The 22,355-nt window shown below is 40.7% G+C and overlaps 1 protein-coding gene across 1 annotated transcript in view; it reads left to right on the top strand.

The window, feature by feature from the left end:
* enpp2 (ectonucleotide pyrophosphatase/phosphodiesterase 2) overlaps positions 1–22,355 on the top strand; it is a 36,239-nt gene that overhangs the window by 9,474 nt on the left and 4,410 nt on the right. The window contains exons 4-20 of the mRNA XM_078251937.1: positions 5–130; positions 1,413–1,473; positions 1,958–2,055; positions 2,240–2,319; positions 3,199–3,318; positions 4,612–4,667; positions 7,406–7,471; positions 8,507–8,579; positions 8,685–8,793; positions 8,970–9,095; positions 10,054–10,085; positions 10,287–10,414; positions 12,753–12,828; positions 16,031–16,118; positions 16,239–16,408; positions 20,158–20,203; positions 21,255–21,394. Coding sequence (XP_078108063.1) covers positions 5–130; positions 1,413–1,473; positions 1,958–2,055; positions 2,240–2,319; positions 3,199–3,318; positions 4,612–4,667; positions 7,406–7,471; positions 8,507–8,579; positions 8,685–8,793; positions 8,970–9,095; positions 10,054–10,085; positions 10,287–10,414; positions 12,753–12,828; positions 16,031–16,118; positions 16,239–16,408; positions 20,158–20,203; positions 21,255–21,394 — 1,595 coding nt within the window. The remainder of the gene's footprint in view (positions 1–4; positions 131–1,412; positions 1,474–1,957; positions 2,056–2,239; positions 2,320–3,198; positions 3,319–4,611; positions 4,668–7,405; positions 7,472–8,506; positions 8,580–8,684; positions 8,794–8,969; positions 9,096–10,053; positions 10,086–10,286; positions 10,415–12,752; positions 12,829–16,030; positions 16,119–16,238; positions 16,409–20,157; positions 20,204–21,254; positions 21,395–22,355) is intronic.

The raw sequence follows: 22,355 nt of genomic DNA, 5'->3' as shown, positions 1-22,355 counted from the left end.
ACAGAGGGGGGTTATGAGTGCAGTAAGGATCGCTGTGGGGAGACTCGGAATGAACAACATGCCTGCCACTGCTCTGATGACTGTCTGGCCAGAGGAGACTGTTGCACCAACTACAAGTCTCTGTGTAAAGGTTTGCAACTTTAAATGTCCTAAATGTTATAGTACATACAATGATTTTTATCTCTGCAATCAATGATTAATGTGTGGATTATTGTCTGGATGAATGGATCACTTGTTTGGTCTCTAAAAAGTCATAAAATGGTGAAAAATGTGGATCAGTGTTTTCCAAGGTGACGTCCTCAAATGTCTTGTTTTGTCCACAACTCAAAGATATTCAGTTTCCTGTCCCAGAGGAGAGAAGGAACTAGAACATATTCACATTTAACAAGCTGACATCACACAAGTTTTTTTCATAACAAAAATGACTCAAACTGATTATCAAAATAATTGCCGATTCATTTAGTAGTTGACAACTAATTGATTAATCTTTGGAGCTCTAATGAAATGCATGGTAAGGCTTAGAATTCAAATCAGAGGTTTTCACATCTTGCACCTTGCCGAACAAGCTTGAAACCAAACAAAGGTGCACTGCTAACTTCAGATGATGCTATTTATCTAGTAAGATGTTGCGTCTTAAAGACATATACCCAGTTATCAAAATCAGTCAGCTTAGATGCTAAATGCTTTTTTCTTTAATACAAATATGAACAAAATGCTGCCTGTGCTACAGTTAACATGCTTGTTCATATCAGTCTGTTTACATGCATTTAAGGTCTTTCTAATCTGCTTTACAATTACGTGCATGCATAACAAAGACTCAGACAGGGAAAAGATCAAATCAGCTGATCTCAGCAAAACATTTGACTGTATTGTAGAATTCAGACTCCGCTGTCCTCTCACTGTCAGTCTGCTCAGACACACACAGCAATAAAACAAAAGTCAGGAAGCTGCGTCTTCTGTTAGTCCAGTTAAAATAAGGTTGAGGTGTAAAAGAAGCGTGATCACTGACCTATATATGCAGCTTTAAAGTCACCTGGTAAGCACACTGGTGATTGTGTCTGTGTGCCCTGCTGGCTCCGCCGCCAGTCAAACACATTCAGAGGTTTGGAGGCGCAAGGTTCAAAGTTCTTTATTTGTCATGTACATGACAATAACGGAAGTAGTCATTGGCAGGCCTCAGGCACCTCCAACAATGCTCATCAAATAACTAAAAAACACAAAACACACAAGGAAAAGCTAAATCTGAATCTAAGACAAAAGAACAAAGAAATAGCTGAAGGCTAAAAGAGCATTTCTGATATATCATTGAAGACTTTTGTTTCCTTTCTATAAGATAAAAATACAGTATTAACAATGTGGACTTTAATATTTGCTATGTTGTCTCAGTTCCTCCTGTGATCATGTTCTTTCAGGGGACAGTTCATGGCTACAGGATGAGTGTGAGGAGATCAAGACAGCTGAATGTCCTGCTGGGTACGTTCACATCTGAGCAGTAAAGGAGAATAAAGGGATCGACCAGTGTTCATATTAAAGCCTTTTTTGTATGCCACATATCTGAATGATTTGCTGAGGATTGAACTACGCTGACCAAGGTTGATTTCATTCATCCTTTTTCTTCTTCCTCTGGTGTGTGTGTGTGTGTGTGTGTGTGTGTGTGTGTGTGTGTGTGTGTGTGTGTGTGTGTGTGTGCGCGCGCGTGCGTGCGTGCGTGCGTGCGTGCATATGTGTGCGTGCGTGTTTATGTATGTGTGTGTGTGTGTGTGGGAGGGGTATGCTGAGGGATATGCTTAATATTTTAAAGACCTGCTGTATGCCAATGGCCCATTATTTTGTATATGTATTTAACTGCATCTATAATATTTATGTCTCTGTAAATTATTCATTTCAAGTGGACTTAAATAAATTGTTAAAATGTGTGTGTCTGTGTGTGTGTGTGTGTGTGTGTGGATGTGTACAGGTTTTTGCGCCCGCCACTCATCATGCTGTCAGTGGATGGATTTCGAGCTTCTTATATGAAGAGAGGAAGCGCTGTCATACCCAACATTGAGAAACTGAGTAAGAGTTGGTTTAGCTGTAAGATCTCTGTGCTTTCTCCTCGGCAAGGGGAAGACTGTGGATGAGCTGATTTATGGAGCCATGGGCTTCAATAGACGACCGGTAACTGATTTGGTGTAATTCACAGGGTTGTGGGTTATTCTGTGCTAATCTAGGGCATCCATTTGCTCTGTTGTCCTTCCAGGAACATGTGGATCCCATGCTCCATACATGAGGCCTGTTTACCCGTCAAAAACCTTCCCCAACCTCTACTCACTGGCTACGGTAAGGCACAGCACAGCATGTTGTCATCAATATTCAGGTTGTCAGATGTTGTCTGTGTCATGTCATGTCATAAAACATTGTTTGCCTTCAGTGTTTACATGTGTTAACCTCAGCTGTATCTTAAAATGCAAGTACAGCTGAGGCTAACTGCTGAAGCTGAATATGTTAGCATGTTTACAGTTATTATGCTGTCATGTTGACATTTCACTAGTACTTTTTACCAAGTGTAGCTGTGATATCTAGTATTGGTAACATATGCATATAGCCTAGAGCATCTAGAGCGAAATAAGTCAAGTCAAGTCAGCTTTATTTGTCAATTTCTTCACATATACTAGACATGCAGAGGAATCGAAAGTTCATTTCTCACCATCCCACGGTGAAGACAAAAAATGCACAACAGATAAGACAAGACATTTCTACCACGAGTAAAGGCTTACAAGAGTAAAAACAAAAGTGCTCAACAGATAGGGACATTTTTCCTAACACTAAAACAATAAACGGCAACAATATCACAAGATAAGATCGCAAGACAAAAACACAAGAATGTCACAAGCAGCAAACATTTTTATATGATGTGCAAAAATGCAACAGTGCAACAGCAGCAACTTCAGAGTCCAGAGTTTGTGTGCAAAAAAAAAAAAAAAATAATGTAAAAAGTACAATATTCCACTCCAAGATCTTTGAGTAAATGTCAATGTGCAGTCCCCTGGACATGTCCTAAAATGGCTCTGAAACGGAGTCACAGTATGCATGATGTAATGCACACACTCTTACAGTTTATTCTTTAAATGTTGTGTAGGCAATACAGAAAAAAAGAAGACTTACCAAGTATGGTTATTAAATGAGCCTAAGCATAACCTCAGTTTGATTGGTTCTCAGGGTCTTTACCCAGAGTCTCATGGTATCATCGGCAACTCCATGCATGACCCGCTGTTTGATGCCACCTTCACGCTGAGAGGCCGAGAGAAACTCAGTCACCGCTGGTGGGGAGGACAGCCAGTGAGTACTGCCTTCTTGATGATAAATAACTTGTGTTGGCTTGGAACGTTGTGTTTTTCGAATTCATCTGACAGGCCACAGATCAGAGGCCAACATAGGCAGGAAAGACTTTTCTTTTGAAGCCCAGTGCAGTATGAATGGCAGGACTCAGATCTGACGAACCAAGTCTGATAGGCTTTATAAACCAATGATTAAAAACAGATGTTAATATGAAAGCTGGGTTGGGATCACTTTTAGTTCTTACATAGACCGAAGCGTTGACATTAAATGGTCTGAATCTCTTCAGGGCTTTGTTTTTGTGGACTTACTTAAAGAACTTTATCTGTTGTTCGACAAATTGATCAAACTAAATATTGAGTCAGGATCATAGACTGTAAAAAAAAATGCACGTAGCATTGGTGACATCACCCATTGGTTTGTGGAGTGACGTTTTAAAGCCTCGAGTTTGCATTTTGTCTGTCACCATCTTGTTTTTTCGGAGCCAGAAGGGACCATATTTGGACAAAAGCGTGGTTGAAAACTGGCAGACTTTCTTCTTAAGCTACCAGCTAACGCTAGTGCTAGCTAGCTAGCTTGGTTGGCAGAACGCTGAACAAGACATTTTTAGGCAACCAAATGTTCCAATTAACTTTGCTGAAGTGAAAACACACAGTTAGAGGGTCAAAGTTTAAGATGAAAACACGGGGTTTTGTGTCCCCAGTGTTAGCATGGTTAGCATTGCTAAGCCTCTGTCCTGATTGACAGGTCCTAAGGCATCCCCTGCTTTATCCTCTATTTTAAAATAAATGGAACCATCATTTACTAAAGGAACATCATGCTGTGTTGAAGAAGACTTGAAACTAGAGATTGAGACCATAAACTCATTATGAAATTGTTTACTGAGATAATAAATCAAGAGAGAAGCAGGCTCATTTTCTCATAGACTTCTGTTTGAGCCAGTGGAGTCTCCCCCTGCTGGAAGTTAGAGAGAATGCAGCTTTAAGGAACTTCAGCTTTGGCTTCACCTTTAAGACCCGGAAGTTGCCTCTTGGTCAGGATGCATTGCAACTACCAAGGTGGACCAGTGTCTTTCACCACCAACACCAACCTACTGTACGGTTCTGTATCAACTGGAGTAACACAAGTTGGTGTGAAACCCACACGCCCACACACTGTGGGATATCCTTTTTAGTTTACTGTAGTGTACTGTACACCATGGCCTTGGTCTGTGTCCTGGGTAACGCTCCAATAGTATCATCCTAAACTATATCAGTCAGACCGATAAATAATGCGACTGTACTGTTTCTCTCCTAGATCTGGATCACAGCACTCAAACAGGGAGTGAAGGCTGCCACCTTCTTCTGGCCTGTGTAAGTCCACATCTGCAGCTTTCAGTCACAAAATATTTTTCTGACTACTTTTCCCAGCATGCCCTTTTACAGCAGTGTGTTGGTGCTCTGCACACTCCTTGGATGTCCAAAAAAATAAATGTAAATGTCTTCCTTTTGTTTTTTTCCAATATGTGTGCTTATTTTACCTCATTAACTAGATTAGTTTATTTGCACAAAAGAAGCAATAAAGTACATACAATATATATATAAAAATCAATTTTAGTGCAGGAGAGGAAGGAAGCCTAAAAGGCTTATTCAGAGTCCTCCCCTAATGCAAATTAAAAAAAACTAAGATTGATATAATAACTCTACAAAAGTAAAACAAGCAATACAAGAAACAAACAAACAAATAAACAAACAGGGAAACATACAATATAACACACACAAAATATATGCATCTAAAAAAATAAAGGGTAACGTTTTAGTTTATTCAATGAATTCCACAGCAGTGCACCTCTATTTCTGATTCTTGATTTACAACAAATAGGCAAATGGAAATCATTTTTTGCCTAGTTAAATGTGAGTGAATATCTGCAATACATGGATTTATACATAAACATGTATGTTTGAAAGACTATAGACAGCAATAAATATTTTCTGAATAGAGGTACTGATGGATCCTGTCTGTAACCTCACAGGGAGTCAGGTGTAGCTTGTTTAAAATACTGAATGCACTGTTTATTGTAATTCATGTACTCTGGTACCACGTTAATAAAGTGCCAACAATGACCTTATTGATATTGGAAGCGTGACAGCCATGAGTAATCTCTGCCAATCAGATGGCAACATCAATGTCTCGCATTGGCTCTGTGGAGTAAGGTCTGACTACACCACAGATGCATTCTGGGATAGTAGGAAAAAAACACTGGGTTGTTTGCATTTCTTTAAACCAATCACAATCGTCTTGGGCGGCGCTAAGCTCCGGACGCAGCGACGGTGGCTCTGCTAAATAATCTCTGGAAGGAACTTGTTTTGGTGGAACATTTGCACCCCGCAAAAGAAAACGCCACATACAATATGAAATGAAGTTAACTGTTGACACAATACAGTATCGTGAGCTATTTAAATGAGCTGATAGTTAGACCTCATTGGCTTTTACCAGTGTATCTCCGTGTGTACTTCGTCCACAGCAATCCCACCAATCAGTCCCAAAACCTCCCAGTTAGAGAGGAAATGCCCTAAACAAATCTTCACAATCATTCCCCGAAAGAAGTACGTAGGCTTGCCTTGTTGCACCATCCAAATGTCCGTGTAACGTTGGCTCAAAGGTTGTTTTTGATTCCCCGAGGTGAAGGGATTTTGAGAACGGCAACACACAGTGAGCGGATGTTGAGGGACATCCTAAAAAATGTACTTCCATTAATCCAGACTAATGTCCTCCTCATACCTATGAAAGCATATGTTATGGGATGTTTCCGTTGTTGGTTTGTATAATGCCCTAACTAGTGATTGTAGTGCACTGCAGGTTACTTACACCTGGTCCAGTGACCAAACCTGACGTAGGGCCACCTGAGCCCAGGTGACGTTGTTCTCATCTGCCCAAACAAAGTCAGCTAAACAAATAAACTCTCCAGAGTTTGATGTTAATGTGCATTAAAGACCACTGCGGATGCATCCTCTTATAATTGATAATTTAGGGACTGTAAATAATTTGGTGGTGAAAGTTGTCAAAGGAAGTTATCAGAACATGTTCCTGCTGCTTACTCAGACCTTTAGCCTGTGGAATACAAAGGAGCCCACATTTATCAGCACAGAGAAGGCTTTGATGGAGCGAGAGGCACATCTCAGCAGAGGGCTGTTTTTACAGCAATTTGTGCAAATGGGCCTGTTTACACTGTGCAGGATTCCTCTGTGAGCTGGGGTCGCAGACATGCTACCCTATAGAACCAGAGTGTGGTTTACAGTACTGTTCTTGCACTTGGCACTGCCAGAGGTGTGTGAGGGAGAAAGAGACAGGAGAGTGCATACGACTGTGAAGGTCTGTGCTGACATTTCTGTGTGGCTGAGAGAGACTATTTTACAACACACATTACATAATATTGTGTGCATTGTGGGGTTGGCATGGTAATGGAGACCAGCGATTATAGCTAAATGATTGGCGGACTGGTTGAAGGTCTGTATCGAGTTCAGACCGAAAGAAGAGAGAAGAAAGGAAAAAAGGGAGAGTGTATTAAAACAGATAATTGGAGGAGGGGGCATTTTTTGAAAGAGTGAAGATAAAAGACAAAAGTTCAGAAAGGAATCGAACACGGAGAAAGTGTAAAGCAGTGTAACCACGCCTTCACGCTCCCCCCAGCTGCCTCAGACATCAAGCCACGTTCAGGGCCTCAGTCCTGAGCCTGATGGTTGACAGCTGTGGGCTGTGTGACAGCCAGCAGCTTGGTTGGTGGCCTCTTCACTACACAGGCAGCCTTTGACTGCCAGACACTTAAAACAGCGAGGGGGCTTGAAATTGGTTCTTTTCTACAACCCTCAACTTTATGAGTCTTTTTGAGTTAATGGTTTAATGGTTCATGAAGGCAGCAGGGCTCCAGAATCAGAGTCTATTACTGCCACTCTGTGTTTCTGTCTTTGCCTTGTTGGTTTTCTTCCCCTTCATTGTGTGTGTGTGTGTGTGTGTGTGTGTGTGTGTGTGTGTGTGTGTGTGTGTGTGTGTGTGTGTGTGTGTGTGTGTGTGTGTGTGTGTGTGTGTGTGTGTGTGTGTGTGTGTGTTGCAGTGCTATCCCATTGGAGAGGCGCATACTGACCATGCTGCAGTGGCTCCACCTCCCTGAAGCGGAGAGGTGAGTCTTTCATTGTTTCTCTGGCTCACATTTGTCTTCCATCTTCCTGTTTTCTCTGGGCTATTGTTTTTTTTTTTTTTTTGCAGCCACAGCTTTTCAAAAGTGGGAGAACAGTTTCACCCATTATCCCGTTAGTTGTTTGGAGTTCTGTGATGTAATCCAGTACCACAGCTGGATGTTCGTAATGAAAATATCTATATCAGTGTTCATTTGCTAATGAGTGCATTATGCAAATACGTAGCTTTATTGTGCTCCTCTGTAACCCTTACAACCGCTGATGATGACACTTTCTCATTTTGGTTCAGTGGAGAAAAGCCGTCGATGATCATGAAAAATAGTGTTTAGAAGAAAAGTGTTTAGAAGAAAAAAGGTCTGAGGTGCTCAGAAGTTCAGACAAATCATGAAGGTGCTTTTTGGAAGGGAACACAAAAGTTCAAAAAAGACAGGTCCAAGGCACTCTTCTTGCGTAGTTAAAAAGCCTTTATTTGAATGGCTATTTCATATTGAAATGGTTAGTACATTAAAAATAGAGCTGGGTAACAACGTACGCGTAGCGGCACAAACAGCCTTCTAAGGCTTTTCAAATAGAGGCTTTTGAACTTTTTGCAAGATGAGTGCCTTGGTCCTGTCTTTTTCAGCTGTAAGTGTTGTTGGATAACCTTCTGAAGTATTCACCAGGAATGTTCTGTATCTTTCAGAAAACCACACGTTTCACTCTGTGACTTTGTAAATGTATTGATAATAATAATCCTACTACCGCTACTACTAACACAGATACCATTGCTGCTGCAACTACTACCTCTGTCATTACTGCTAGTACTGTGGCCTTCTACTTCTACTACTACTACCACTATACTAAACCACTGTAGTTGCAGTTGTACATACTGTGGCTGCTCCTGCCATTACTGCTTCAGTCAGTGACAGTACTGTTGCTGCTATCAAATGAAGCACTGTAAAGAAAAGGTAATAATATTGATTATTACTATCAGGCCCACAAACAAAGACATCTGCAGTGTGACTTGCATCTTGTTTCAGGCCCTACGTTTACGCCATGCACTCTGAACAACCAGACGTATATGGACACAAAATGGGACCCATGAGCATAGAAGTGAGTATTGTGTGTGTGTGTGTGTGTGTGTGTGTGTGTGTGTGTGTGTGTGTGTGTGTGTGTGTGTGTGTGTGTGTGGGTTGTGACCCCTTTTCTGTGTTTCAGTTGAACAACCCTCTGAGGGTGATTGACAGAATTGTTGGCCAACTGATGGACGGACTTAAACAGATGAAACTGCACCGTTGTGTCAACATCATCCTGGTGGGGGATCATGGTACACACACACACACACACACACACACACACACACACACACACACACACACACACACACACACACACACACACACACACACACACACACACACACACACACACACACAAAAGCATTTCCATTCACTTCATTATAGGTTTCACCAGCCAATCACACATGCTCCTGTGTGCTCTCAGGTATGGAGGAAGCCCACTGTGATCGCACCGAGTTCCTCAGTAACTACATGACCAACGTTGATGACATCATCCTCATCCCGGGGTCTCTAGGCAGAATACGCTCAAGATACCCCAACAACCCGAAATGTGAGAGAGTCCAAGAGAAAAGCTTATAATAAAGAATTTTATCACTTAACGTTTTTTAAGATTTTTGCACTCTAACTCATGCAGACTTCATTGTGTTCACAGCTTTTGGTCAGTTAGACCTTCATCATTAAACATAGACACAGACATAATCATTAAAAGGCACCAACAAAAAGCCTTGGCTATCACTGAGTACGTTTACATGCACACTAATATTCCATTATTATTCCGAATATGACAATATTCCGGATTTGATACAGGTAATGTAAACAGCATATTCTGTTTGGATTTTCTGAATAAGACCCATTTCCGATGAAGACGTGGGATATGTCGGTATTATTCAGGTTTTAGGTTTTCAGGTATTTGGACATATACAGCACATTCAGAATCTGCGTCTCAATTGGGGTTTTTACTGCAGTTTGTGGCCGTTTATGGCCACTTGCCTGTTTACGTCATCCCTGAGCGTTGTGGTTGTTGTACAAAACCAACCAGCCAACAGTTTGCAGGGCTGTGCAATGGCCAAAAGCAGTGCCGACCTTTTCAAGAAGCTGGTTGAAGGAATGAAAGAGGGAGGCTGTGTTCGCGCGGTCCAACAAGTCCACCACCGCTGGAAAACTTAAAAAAAAAAAAATCCTGTGTTGCACGGCTGCATGTAAACGGGAATATTACTGGAGTATTCAGAATAAGGGCAAAAAACTGAATAATATGTGCATGTAAACATAGTCATTGCACACCGTAAACATGGTTGTTAGAGTGCTGTTTCCGACCAAAGCCATGTTTTAGCTTCTTGATGTCTACATTCATTTGTCCTACCAACCCCCTTCTCAGTAGTACACCAGTTGGTGTTTTTTTTCTGAGAGTGAACTGTTAAAATACACAGATCAGTACTGTATGTTGCTTTGTTGGGAAGGTAAATGCTTTGCAACAGTTGTATCTGTTCTGACCATGTTCTTTTTTTCAGATAACCCCAAGGCTGTTGTTGCAAATCTAACAGTAAGTGTCAGGCTTGAATGGAAAATATACTGTGTGAACAAGTGCAAAAGTACTGATTGAGAATTTAGTACATTTTGATAAGAAGAGAGATTCTACTATTGTTGCACAAATAAGGTGGAACATGCAATACTGGGTGGTGATGTGTCTGTCGCCTTTTTGATTGGCTCTTACAGGATCAAAATGATTGTTTCTTTGTTCCAGTGTAAAAAGGCAGACCAGCACTTTAAGCCGTACTTGAAGCAGCACCTGCCTAAGAGACTGCACTACGCCAACAACCAACGCATCGAAGACATTCACCTGCTGGTGGAGAGGAAGTGGCACGTTGCCAGGTACAGTAGCACCACTACAACAGGAAGCACAAATAACCAGACGCAAACTGAATTTGCAGATTTTTTTGTTGTTGTTTGCAGTAGTGATCCAGAATGAAAATCTTCTTGGGATAACGATACAGTATTTGCTGATATCACAAAGTCTGCCACGATTAGATCAGATTTGATTCAAAAGCCTGCAATCGACATGAAACGATATCATTAACGCCCATTTAACACAATCAGTTACATTTATTATTTATCAACTCACAAAAAGCAACTAAAATATGATTTGACAATTTGATTACTGAGCTCTTTCAGCCATTTAAAAGAAAAACAAACTTCTTTTAAAAAAAAAGAATAAATATAAAGTGGGAATTTCAAATGAAGGTGCATCTTAAGGATGATATGTACCTGCGACCCTTTACTGCAGGTCATCCCCTCTCTCTCCCCCTTTCCTGTCTATCTGCACAATTAAAAAAAAATATTAACATATTTAACATATATCATTGATGATATTGAATTGTTGATCATTCAATATATCGATCAACATCGGTGTACAGTATGTTACATCCCTACCAACCTGACACATGTCAGGTTGATAACTTAGCCAAACCATGACACACAGACATCACACACACAAACTCCAGTGCTGCAGTGAGGATAAATAAATGTCAATAAGGCGCTCCTTGCAACTTCAGATTTTGCCCCCATAATTCATTTTTTGAAAGGATTTCTCCAGAAATTCTAACTAATTTAGTTTAAATGTGTTGCTGCATCTACAGTACCAGGAAGGGCTCTAATGTTTTGTGCAGTCAGTGTAGATGTGGCGTCTTCAGCCCACGCGTCACTGAAGCTTTTTATTGCACATCTTGCTTAACTTAACACATTCTATGTCAACGTGGGCTGCTACCAACGCATCATTAACACATGTAGTGCTGAAAAGTTTTAGGATGTGCTGTACAAAAAAACAACAACTCACATCTTTTTTTTTAAAACGCAGCTGCTAAAGCGTTAATGACTCGCTAAAATCAACTCTGACAGGCGACAGTGACGAAACTTACTGCAGTGATTCAGGGACACAAAGTAAACCATGAAGTCATCAGGACTGAAAGTGAAAAAGAAAACAAACCACCTCAGCCGACAACGCTACATATATATATATATACACACAGACACACACACACACACACACACACACACACACACACACACACACACACACACACACACACACACACAGCTGCTAAATGAAAGAGATCTTTGAGGTTTCTGTGCAGCTCACCAGATAGACAGACGGTCTAATCATTGGCACCGGAGCTTTGAGCAGAGTATCAGAGCGTTTATACACACACACACACACACACACACACACACACACACACACACACACACACGCACGCACGCACGCACGCACGCACATACACATGCACACACAGACATAGTCAATGTCTGACCACTATTCACACCAAATGAAACACTACGTTATTTCCCTGTCAGCTAGTCATTTACATTTTTAACATGCTTGTGGCTTCACGCACACACACACACACACACACACACACACGCACACGCACACACACACACACACACACACACACACACACACACACACACACATATAAAGGTGTATAACGGGAAGCAGTGTTTTAATGGACACTGGCCTGGGTTGTGTGAAGGGGTGCTTGTCCTGGGCTGAGGGCTAAAGTCACTGAATACTGACAACATATTGCAGTTCAACTGTTACCACGATTTAACCCTTTAAAACCTGTGTGGACCTGACAACACACTGCATCAGGTCTTTCTAAACCATCTGCATATTTAACCCCTTGAGATTAATGTAGTAATTAGTTTTGTTGTTTTAATGACTTCTTAAGTGCAATGTGACTTAATGAGGCATGCACCCTGAGAGCACATGGTATGTCAGTGTGTTTGTACTGTTTATTCCTCTTTTGGTCACTTTGACCCCACATTTCACAAAAACATTCAAAAACGTACTGCACTGAGGAACTGAAAGAGATTCAACACGTTAGGTACCACTAATCCTGAACAGTTTGTTCATGATAGAAGTTCTAGATTGCAAATTGTTTTTACAATTGTTTTAAAAGTTGTTCTCTATCTCTATTTGCCTGATTTGACCACGCCATCTTTCAGAATTGCCAAAAGAAATGTAATTAACAAATAATTAGCTGAGCAGCAAATGACAGCAGTTTGAAACAACAGTGGTTGCTGTGATATGCAATATTTTAGCTTGTATCGCAGCTTGTGATTGGACTTTTGTTGCGAAACCTTCATGTTCAATATGTGGTCAATGTGCATCAACCAAACTCTGATCTATGATTCATACTATTCATTCCAGGAAAGCTCCGGAAGGGAAGAGGCACTGTGGCTTCTCTGGGGACCATGGCTATGACAATAAGATCAACAGCATGCAGGTACTCCTGATGATCTACAGTGGCATAAAGAAGTCTGACAGCAGGCTTTTATTATCTAGTGCAGCAACATAGATTATAACGTGATGTTATAGATAGGCCTGTCACGATAGTCAATAAATCAATTAATCGCACGATAAAAAAATGTAATGAGCTCGATAATTTTTCCGGTGATAATTTCCATCTGCATGCTTGTTTGTTTTCCTTGTCTCTCTCTCTCTCTCTCTCTCTCCCTCCCTCCCTCTCTCTCTCTCTCTCTCTCTCTCTCTCTCTCTCTCTCTCTCTCTCTCTCTCTCTCTCTCTCTACCAAAGAGACTGGAGGGCCACTCTCGGTTCCTTAGCGTAACGAGGCGTGAACCCTCTTGTCAGTCGCATGGTCTTTGTGTGGGCGGGACTCCTGGCGGAGAGACAGAGACAGAGAAACGCTAGTTGAGAGTTGGGCCCGTTACACACTGGCTGCGTGGCGTGAGTGTGGCGTTTCTGTTGCGTGTCAGCTGCGTGGCCGCTGCGTGGCGTTTTCTATGTCTTTAAATACCAGAAACGTGTCTGACGCGGCGCTGCTGCTGCTAGCCTTGTCTGTACACATGTATGTTTCCCATTGATAAAATGAAATACCATGTTATACATAAATATAGACTGATCTGATTACAGCAAAGACAACGTCGGCAGTATTTACAGCAAAATAGGCTACAGAATATTTTGTTCTGTATTGACAGGTGCAATGTTAGAAAATCGATTTTTTTTAATTACATTTATATCTGCATTTATATCAAAACCTAGATACTTTCAAACATCAACATGTCATTTATTAATATGTATTAGTGTCAAAACGACATATAAACATCTTTTCCGATTCTATTGTGCCTGGAAACGCTTCCAACACGCTTGCGTGTCGCGTGAAAAATAGGCGTCGGTTCTATTTCTAGCATGCACGAGTTTTCGGTGCAGCTCGAGCCGCGCCTGAGACGTGCAGGCGGTGTGTAAGCTCTAACCTGTTGACATAGGAGCCGAAATATAAACGGACATGCCACGCAGCTGACACGCTCGCGCGACGCATCCAGCGTGTAACCGGCCTTGGAGCAGGGTTTCCCCGCAGCACTTTGCAGTTAAGGCGGCGTCAGTATATATAAGCGATATCCGCCGTGTTACTCGGCGTCCTGTTTTCTCGCAAGCGGTTTCAGGAAAGTGGCTGCATGTGTCTGACAATGCACAGAGCATTAACCGGTACAAACCTACAGCTGTCCGCAGACACGGAGTGCGGAAAGTGTGTCAGAGTTGCGCCTGTGTGTGTGTGTGTGTGTGTGTGTGTGTGTGTGTGTGTGTGTGTGTGTGTGTGTGTGTGTGTGTGTGTGTGTGTGTCGGCCCGCCCGCCCCCGCGAAGCTCTGACCTGCAGACAGCAGAGCAGCAGCAGAAAGTAGCTGCTCCATCGGCAAAATGAAGACTGAAAAACAGAACTATTTTGGTACAAACATTTACTCGCCATGTGGCAGATAGCCACATAGATATAGATAGATATAATTTATTAATTATATATTATTTAAATTTAATATTTAGTGTTTAATAAATAATTGTTAAATGTAGTACAGAGTCTGTAGTCTATCGCACAAACCCTCGACGAATGCTGCAAACATTTGACAGCCTGTAGGCTATGAATTGCCTGGGAGAACAGCAATTCCACAACTGTACAACGGCGTGAAAGACGACATACTAAAGGAGCTCAAAGACATATTGTGGATATTTAAAATGTCTTCCAGTTCCAGCGTTGAATATTCTTTAGAAATAAAAGTGTATTGGTCTTTGAAAAGGTGTACCTGCATTATTATGCCATTATCATTATATTAGATGAAAATCATCTCGGAACAACAATATTATCGTTTATCGCAGTAATTTCTGGGACAATTTATCGTCCAGCAAAATTTGTTATCGTGACAGGCCTAGTTATAGAGCCAATCACAATATTTGTTTACAATAACTTCCGGATAGAAACCTCCTGCGTCCCGTACATTCAATTTAACGTCTCTGAGCAAACCGGACGAGGAACAACTGGATATAGATACCTAATGCATGTTTAATGCTTTCATATGTCAACCCTAATTTACCTGTTGCGCCACTAAAGAAACTGACAGCACCCAAACTAGCAGTCAGTTCGACCGACGGTGACATGTTGCTGTTCCTAACGCTAGATTTGGTTTACCAAAGACGCTAGCAAAGCAACACAGGACAGAAAATAAGCTCAGCAGAGACCACTGATAGGTCGGAACACCGTGTTTAACTATATATCTTTAAATGTTACAGTTATAGCTATAAAACACATTCTATGTCAACGTGGGCTGCTACCAACGCATCATTAACACATGTAGTGCTGAAAAGTTTTAGGATTGTGCTGTTCTGATCCACACCCGTGTAAAAAGAAAAACCTACATCTTTTTTAAAAGTGCAGCTGCTAAAGCGTTAATGACTCGCTAAAATCAACTCTGACAGGCGACAGTGACGAAACTTACTGCAGTGATTCAGGGACACAAAGTAAACCATGAAGTCATCAGGACTGAAAGTGAAAAAGAAAACAAACCACCTCAGCTGACAACGCTACATGTATGTATGTATGTGTGTGTGTGTGTGTGTGTGTGTGTGTGTGTGTGTGTGTGTGTGTGTGTGTGTGTGTGTGTGTGTGTGTGCGCGCGTGCGCGTACCATGATACCCCCACCAGGATGATGTTGACACAGCGGTGCAGTTTCATCTGTTTAAGTCTGTCCATCAGTTGGCCAACAATTAAGACGCGCACACACACACACACACACACACACACACACACACACACACACAAGCAGAGCTGCTAAATGAAAGAGATCACCAGATAGACAGATGGTCTAATTGTTGGCACCGGAGCTTTGAGCAGAGTATCAGAGCAGAGACCACTGATAGGTCGGAACACCGTGTTTAACTATATATCTTTAAACGTTACAGTTATGGCTGAAAATTACAATAGACATGAACAAGTTTGCCCATTACACAAATCTCTGCAAATTATTCAAATCAACTGCCCACTTCTCTACCCGGAAGTGATTTTTTTTCTTTGCGCGACACCATGCTGATTCCCATTATTGACACTGAACGGTTACACAAGTATTAGGTCTAAATCTGAAACTGTTGTTATTTATTGTGACAAATATATGTATAACTTGTGCCCTCAACTTTTACTTTCAGACTATTTTCTTGGGGTATGGACCTACATTTAAATTCAAGACTAAAGTTCCAGCCTTTGAAAACATTGAGCTTTATAATGTCATGTGTGGTAAGGCATATTTTTGTATGCATGTGTTTGATTCTAGTCCTCTTGGACCAGCCACAGTGTGTTTTAATGAATATGTTAGTGGTATATGTGTGTCTACCTCACTGATTCTCCCACTCTCAGATCTTCTGGGTCTGAAACCAGCTCCCAATAACGGAACCCATGGCAGTCTGAACCACCTGCTGAGAAGCCCACCCTACAGGCCCACCATGCCGGAGGAGGTTTCCAGGCCAGTGGCCTCTGGTCTGGTTGATGGGGGAACAGAGGACCTGGGCTGCAGCTGTGAAGACAAGGTCAGCCATGAAGACTCAGTGGCAGACATGGGCCCGGCTTCCTGTACACTGCTGACAGGAATACTACTTTTCAGGAGATTGGCTTGTTGAACCAGGCTACTTAGATTAGTGATAACAGCAGTAAAACCAAAAGCATCCTGGTCTTCATCACCTGCCACGGAACTCCACACTAACACGCTAACTCCATTTCAAAAGTGTCAATAATTCACTAACTATATTAACTTGCATCCTGCAAGTTTCAGCAGCTGTAAAGCTCAGTAATATGTTATCTGATATAGATCATAACATCATAACATGTAGTCAATGATTCAGTTTATTATAATTTTTGTTTGAACATTCTATGGTTTTGGTAATATTGTATTCACCAAAGTAACGGCTGAGTTCTAGGAATACTTTGTCATTAGCTATTATTCTGGGTTTTGCCCTTATTCTGAAAAAGATCATATTCCGACTAAACTGGTTACTTGACTAATGAAAGTCAATATTCCACTAATATTTCTGTTTACATGCAGATGTGCAAACAGGATTTTTTTTCCAGTTTTCCAGCAGTGGAGGACTTGTTGGACCGAGCGATCACAGCGTCCCTCTTTCATTCCTTCAACCAGCTTCTTGAAAAGGTTGGCGCTGCGATGTTTGTGCATGTCCAAAAACCTGTTGATATCCAAGTCTTTCATAATGATTGAAAGTAGCTGTGTTTCTCCGTTTTTCTTTTGGCCATGCATCTCTACTACAGCCCTTCAAACTGTTTGCTGGTTGGTTTGTGAACAAAAACCACAGCAACGCACAGAGAAAACGGCAGTATTAACCCTGATTGAGAAGCAGATTCTAAATGCACTGCATCCAAAAAATGCCTCTAAAACCTGAAAAATACCGGCAAATGCGTCTTAACTGGAAAATGCTACATTCAGAAAAAGGCCATATTCAGAATATCCAAACAGAATATGCATATAATGCATAATGCATATATGCATATAATATAATATATTTACATGAATAATTTTTAGAATATTGTCATATTCAGAAAAATAGTGGAATATTAGTGTGCATGTAGACGTTCCTACTATAGATCTCAGCTAATGCTTTGGTGGTAAAATGTCATCACAACTGGAAGCAACATTACAAAAATAACATTAAAGTTGTAAAAAAATGGAATTATCCTATAATTCTTAAACTGATATGTATAATATATGACATTGGGAAGATGTATATACAGGATGATAAGACCAGGGGAAACATCAGGCCTTATGTTACTCAGAAATAGCCCTTCTCTGTGGGACCATGAGCATCTGCAGCAAATCACTGGTAAACACAGAGAGTAGTTCTCAGATAGCTTGTCCCTAAGTGTGGTCCTCGTTAGGCCTCACAGATCACAGGGCACCTGATAACAGGTTGATCACATTCCACTGATTCAGCTAAATTAGCAGTATTATGAATGAAATCTGAATTAATTAAATCTTTATATATATATATATATATATACAAAATGTATGAAGAAATAATAAAAATAATAAAAAATAAAATATATAATATAAAAAACGAAACAAAATTTCAGCATAACACTCGACCCATTCGCAAAGGGATAGGTAGAAGCCCTTATCCAACAGATCCCACCCCCAGTCTTTACAACATCTAAATCACAGTCAGACAAGATAAGTCAAACAGACCGTTATGAATAATACAAAAATACTGCTCCAATTTACGTCCTACTTTATGTAGATATTAAGAGCATGGAGCACTGCAGCTGATGGTGACACATGGATGCTTTTGGTAACTTTTGTATGTTTTAGGTGATCAACAAGCCAATTTCCAAAAAGGATTCTGTATTACTTTATTGTTATGGTGGTGATGATGATGATGATAATGATGATGCAAGGGAATTTGTTGAGTCTATGCAACAAGGCGGTTTTTCTGTGATATAGTTTTGGTTGATTCTCTTACACTCACAGCATATACAAATGATAAAATACTATAAATGTTGGTAAAACTGCCAGTCAGCATGTTCTCAAACTTCTCCTGTATATCATGACCTCCAGGGTTGCACCTAATGTTACAGCTCCCACTGCTGTGGTCACAGTCAAATGGCCGGCTTCATGCCAGCACTGTACGTCTGGTGAGGGACGATGCACAATTCATTTATTGTACCAGATATAGCTATGAGGTCATCTGTAGTCCCCGAATTACCAAACTGGTATTTTGTAATACTTTGATATTACAGATATGAAGGAGCTATACGGAGCTATCCACCATCCCTCCATTCAGTCCAAAGACTGACCCAGAACTGAGTCCATTTTTGGATTGAGACGAGCTGAGACATGAGGATCAGTTGGTTAATCTTATTGCTCATGTGATCTGTTGACTTTTTTGGCTGCTAAACGCGATCTGTAACTCAAAATCCATTACCGGCTGCTCTGAAGAGTCATTATATTCTGTTTGTCTACGAATAGGAAATTGTGTAGAACCCTGGTACTGGGGAACAAACGATTCTGAATACCAGAGTTTACAGCTGATCCTGAACTACTGTGAGGTGTAAACTGAAAAAAGGTCAAATGAGCATGGAAACTAATTCAAAGGTTCATGTGGTGAAGGTATTGGAAACGGTAACACTTTATAATAACCATCATTAATAGATGGTAAATTGATAGTTAATTCATCTTTAGTTAATTGTCATTTTACTGTTAACAAATAATGCAATTATAATTAATAATGTTTACTAATTTTTAGTAGTGCTGTAAATTAACAGATTATTATATATATATATATATATATATATATATACACACACATACACACACATTATATCCCTCATATACTATATAAGGTATCGGGTAATGATTAAAAAATTTTTTGTAAACCTTTAAGAAACCATTTTTAAAACATCTATCAACATTACATATATAGACCAGATATTCCTAACACTTTAAGGGTTACTAGTTGGTTTGTAAAACAGTGTCTGGATGGTTATTATAAAGATGCAACAGATGACTATAATACCTTGTTAAGTACCGGTAGTTAAAAAATACTTTGTAAACCATCTATAAACATTATTTAGATATATAGTTAATACGTTCTCAGTGGTTACTAGTTGGTTTGTAAACTGTCTATAAACAGTGTCTGGATGGTCTCTGTAGCGCACTGGAGGACCAAACAGCAAGGAAAGGGGTTTGGAGTACAGATGTCTGTTTTGCTTTTTAAGTGCAGTTAATATTTTACAAAGAGGACCTGTAAAAAGAATCATCTACATGGTTACTTTATAATGTGCCTGTGACTGTTTGACTTGTGAACATGTATCTAAATACCTGATTGCTTTGTTGTTTCTTCTATTCAGCTTCCTTAAAAACTTCAATAACAATTTTGCATCTTTGCTTTCTGCTGCAGAGTGGGTGTCAACTCACCTTCAAGCCAAGTCATTTAAACAGAATCTGTAGTTCATTTGCTCACGAAAAGGCAATCTCTCATTTCATTAAGGCTAATCCGTCCCATTAGACTTCTCCGTCCAGACATTGTCAAAGCATTTCTGAGATCTTCTTCCTGAATGGCTTGGATTGAAAGTGACTTGGAGCCAGCCTCTCTCTGCAGTGTTTCACCTTATCTATGCTGTGTTTGTGATTCCCATGTAGATCTCTGGCAAGAGATTGTTTCAATCTCCGATCTTTTTGCAGTTGCGTGTAAAAAGTAGGGGCCAGAGAGGTTTGAAAGTGACCCTTGTACGAGGCTATAACCTGGAGTCACTCTGGCTCTGTCTCTTACAGAACAAAGTGGAGGAGCTAAACCAGCGACTGAGGCAAGCTATTGATGGTCAGTCTGTCATGATGTTACTGAGAATGACCTGTCTCTTATACATAGACTGTAAAAAAAAAGTGGACGTAGCGTCCGTGACGTCAGTCATTGGTTTGTGGACTGCTGTTTTGAAGCCTTGATTTTGGTGATACAGGCATCGCCATCTTAGTTTGAAATCGAACGTTAAGATTTTTGACAAGAGGGTGGAGCCGGGGAGGATGACGCGGCCAAGCCAGTGTTGCAATAGCGCTGTGCTAAGCTAAACGCTAAAGGGGGAAAGTCACAGATTTTCAAAGCAACTCATCCAGTGGAGTGGACTGCCGCCAGAAAATCTGCTAACTTTACCTTAAGTTACCAGCTAACGCTAACACTAATGCTAGTTTGGTTGGCAGAACACTGAACAAGACCTTTTTAGGCGACCAAAATGTTCCAGTTAAATTTTGTTGAAGTGAAAACACACAGTGATGTCAAAGTTTGAGACAAAAACACAGACAACAGCCAAAAACAAGTTGAGGTCTATTTTAATGTCCCCAGGGTTAGCATGGTTAGCATTGCTAAGCCTCTGTCCTGATTGACAGGGCCTGAGGCATCTCCTGCTTTATAAATGGAACCATCATTTACTAAATGAACATCATGCTGTGTTGAAGAAGACTTGAAACTAGAGATTGAGACCATAAACTCATTATGAAAATGTTTACTGAGGTAATAAATCAAGAGAGAAGTAGGCTCATTTTCTCATAGACTTCTGTTTGAGCCAGTGGAGTCTCCCCCTGCTGGAAGTTAGAGAGAATGCAGCTTTAAGGAGCTTCAGCTTTGGCTTCACTTCACTTCTCAGACCTGGAAGCTTCGTCCATTATTTTTACAGTCTATGCTCTTATACAGTCAATACAGTAATTGAGAAAATAAATTGTAAATACAGTAAATGATCCACCATGTCCCAAGTAAACCTGCATCATCATCCTTTGCATTCTCATGGATTTTAGCTTTCACATGTTGCAGTTGGCTCACTTCGGTGTAAACGTGTGGTGTTACACACCTGCGCTGTGTCCCTCTGTGCTCTTCCTCTCAGACAGCAGGAACCTGCCGTACGGTCGGCCTGCTGTACTCTTCCGTACCAAATACTCCATCCTCCACCACAGTGACTTCATCAGCGGCTACAGCGAGGCTCTCTCCATGCCTCTCTGGACATCCTACTCCGTCAGCAGACAGGTACTCCTCATGTGCTGCTGGACCTTCTTGTGAATATTTACAGTCAGCAAACAACCTGAAAAACAGTTAGACGGCAGCATGGCAGTCTCATACAAAAAAACAGATTGATTCATTAGTATGATTATTAGTTTATAGACAAACATATTGAAGAATTTAGGATCCAGAACCAGCTCAAAAAAAACTAATTTTACCTTTTGAACACTGGCTCTGAGGTTTTCAAACGTGGCTCCACAGACATATTTACAGGACACACAACTCTCTTCTATAAATACACAGATTAGACTAATCTGTTAAATTTCTGAACAGCTATTTTGGCGATTTTGGATGTTCAGATCTTAATATTTGCTATTATTTGATAAAGACATTTGTGACTGACATATTCAAACCCAGTGGTTCCCAAACTTTTTCACATGAAGGACCACAGGCCCCACTTTTTTTGATAATATTTCCTCCCAGGGTCCCCCATCTGATACTTTTTTTTTTTTTTTTGCTTTTAGATGTACATTACATTAGGTGTATTAACTCATGACAAAAACAGTCATACATTCTGTCATTGTGTTACTTATGGATGGAACTATAGTCAAAGTTATAGTGGAAAAAAATAAATGACTCTTCTTTTTGCTGGGGACCCCCTGGAACACCCACAGGGACCCCTGGGGGTCCCCGGACCCCACTTTGGAAACCACTGTCTTGACCAACCAACAGCCATTGGCCAAGTGGTCTCATGTTTTAATGGACGCATCTGTGTGTCAGACCCCTAACTGTTACATTAGTCATATTAGATTAAATGTAATTGTTACTAAAAGTTAACATCTGATGATGTTGCTTTCTTTTACAATGTGTTTGACGATGAAATGGCTATCAGGGACGTTTTCAGACATGAAACTATCCTGAGAGCAGTGGATGAAAGCGACTGTTCTCTAGGACATGACATGTTTAATATCAGATATATTTGTTGTGT

Source organism: Sander vitreus, chromosome 6, assembly GCF_031162955.1.
Source record: "Sander vitreus isolate 19-12246 chromosome 6, sanVit1, whole genome shotgun sequence".
Classification (NCBI taxonomy): Eukaryota; Metazoa; Chordata; class Actinopteri; order Perciformes; family Percidae; genus Sander; species Sander vitreus.
This window is presented reverse-complemented; position numbering and strand designations above follow the sequence as displayed.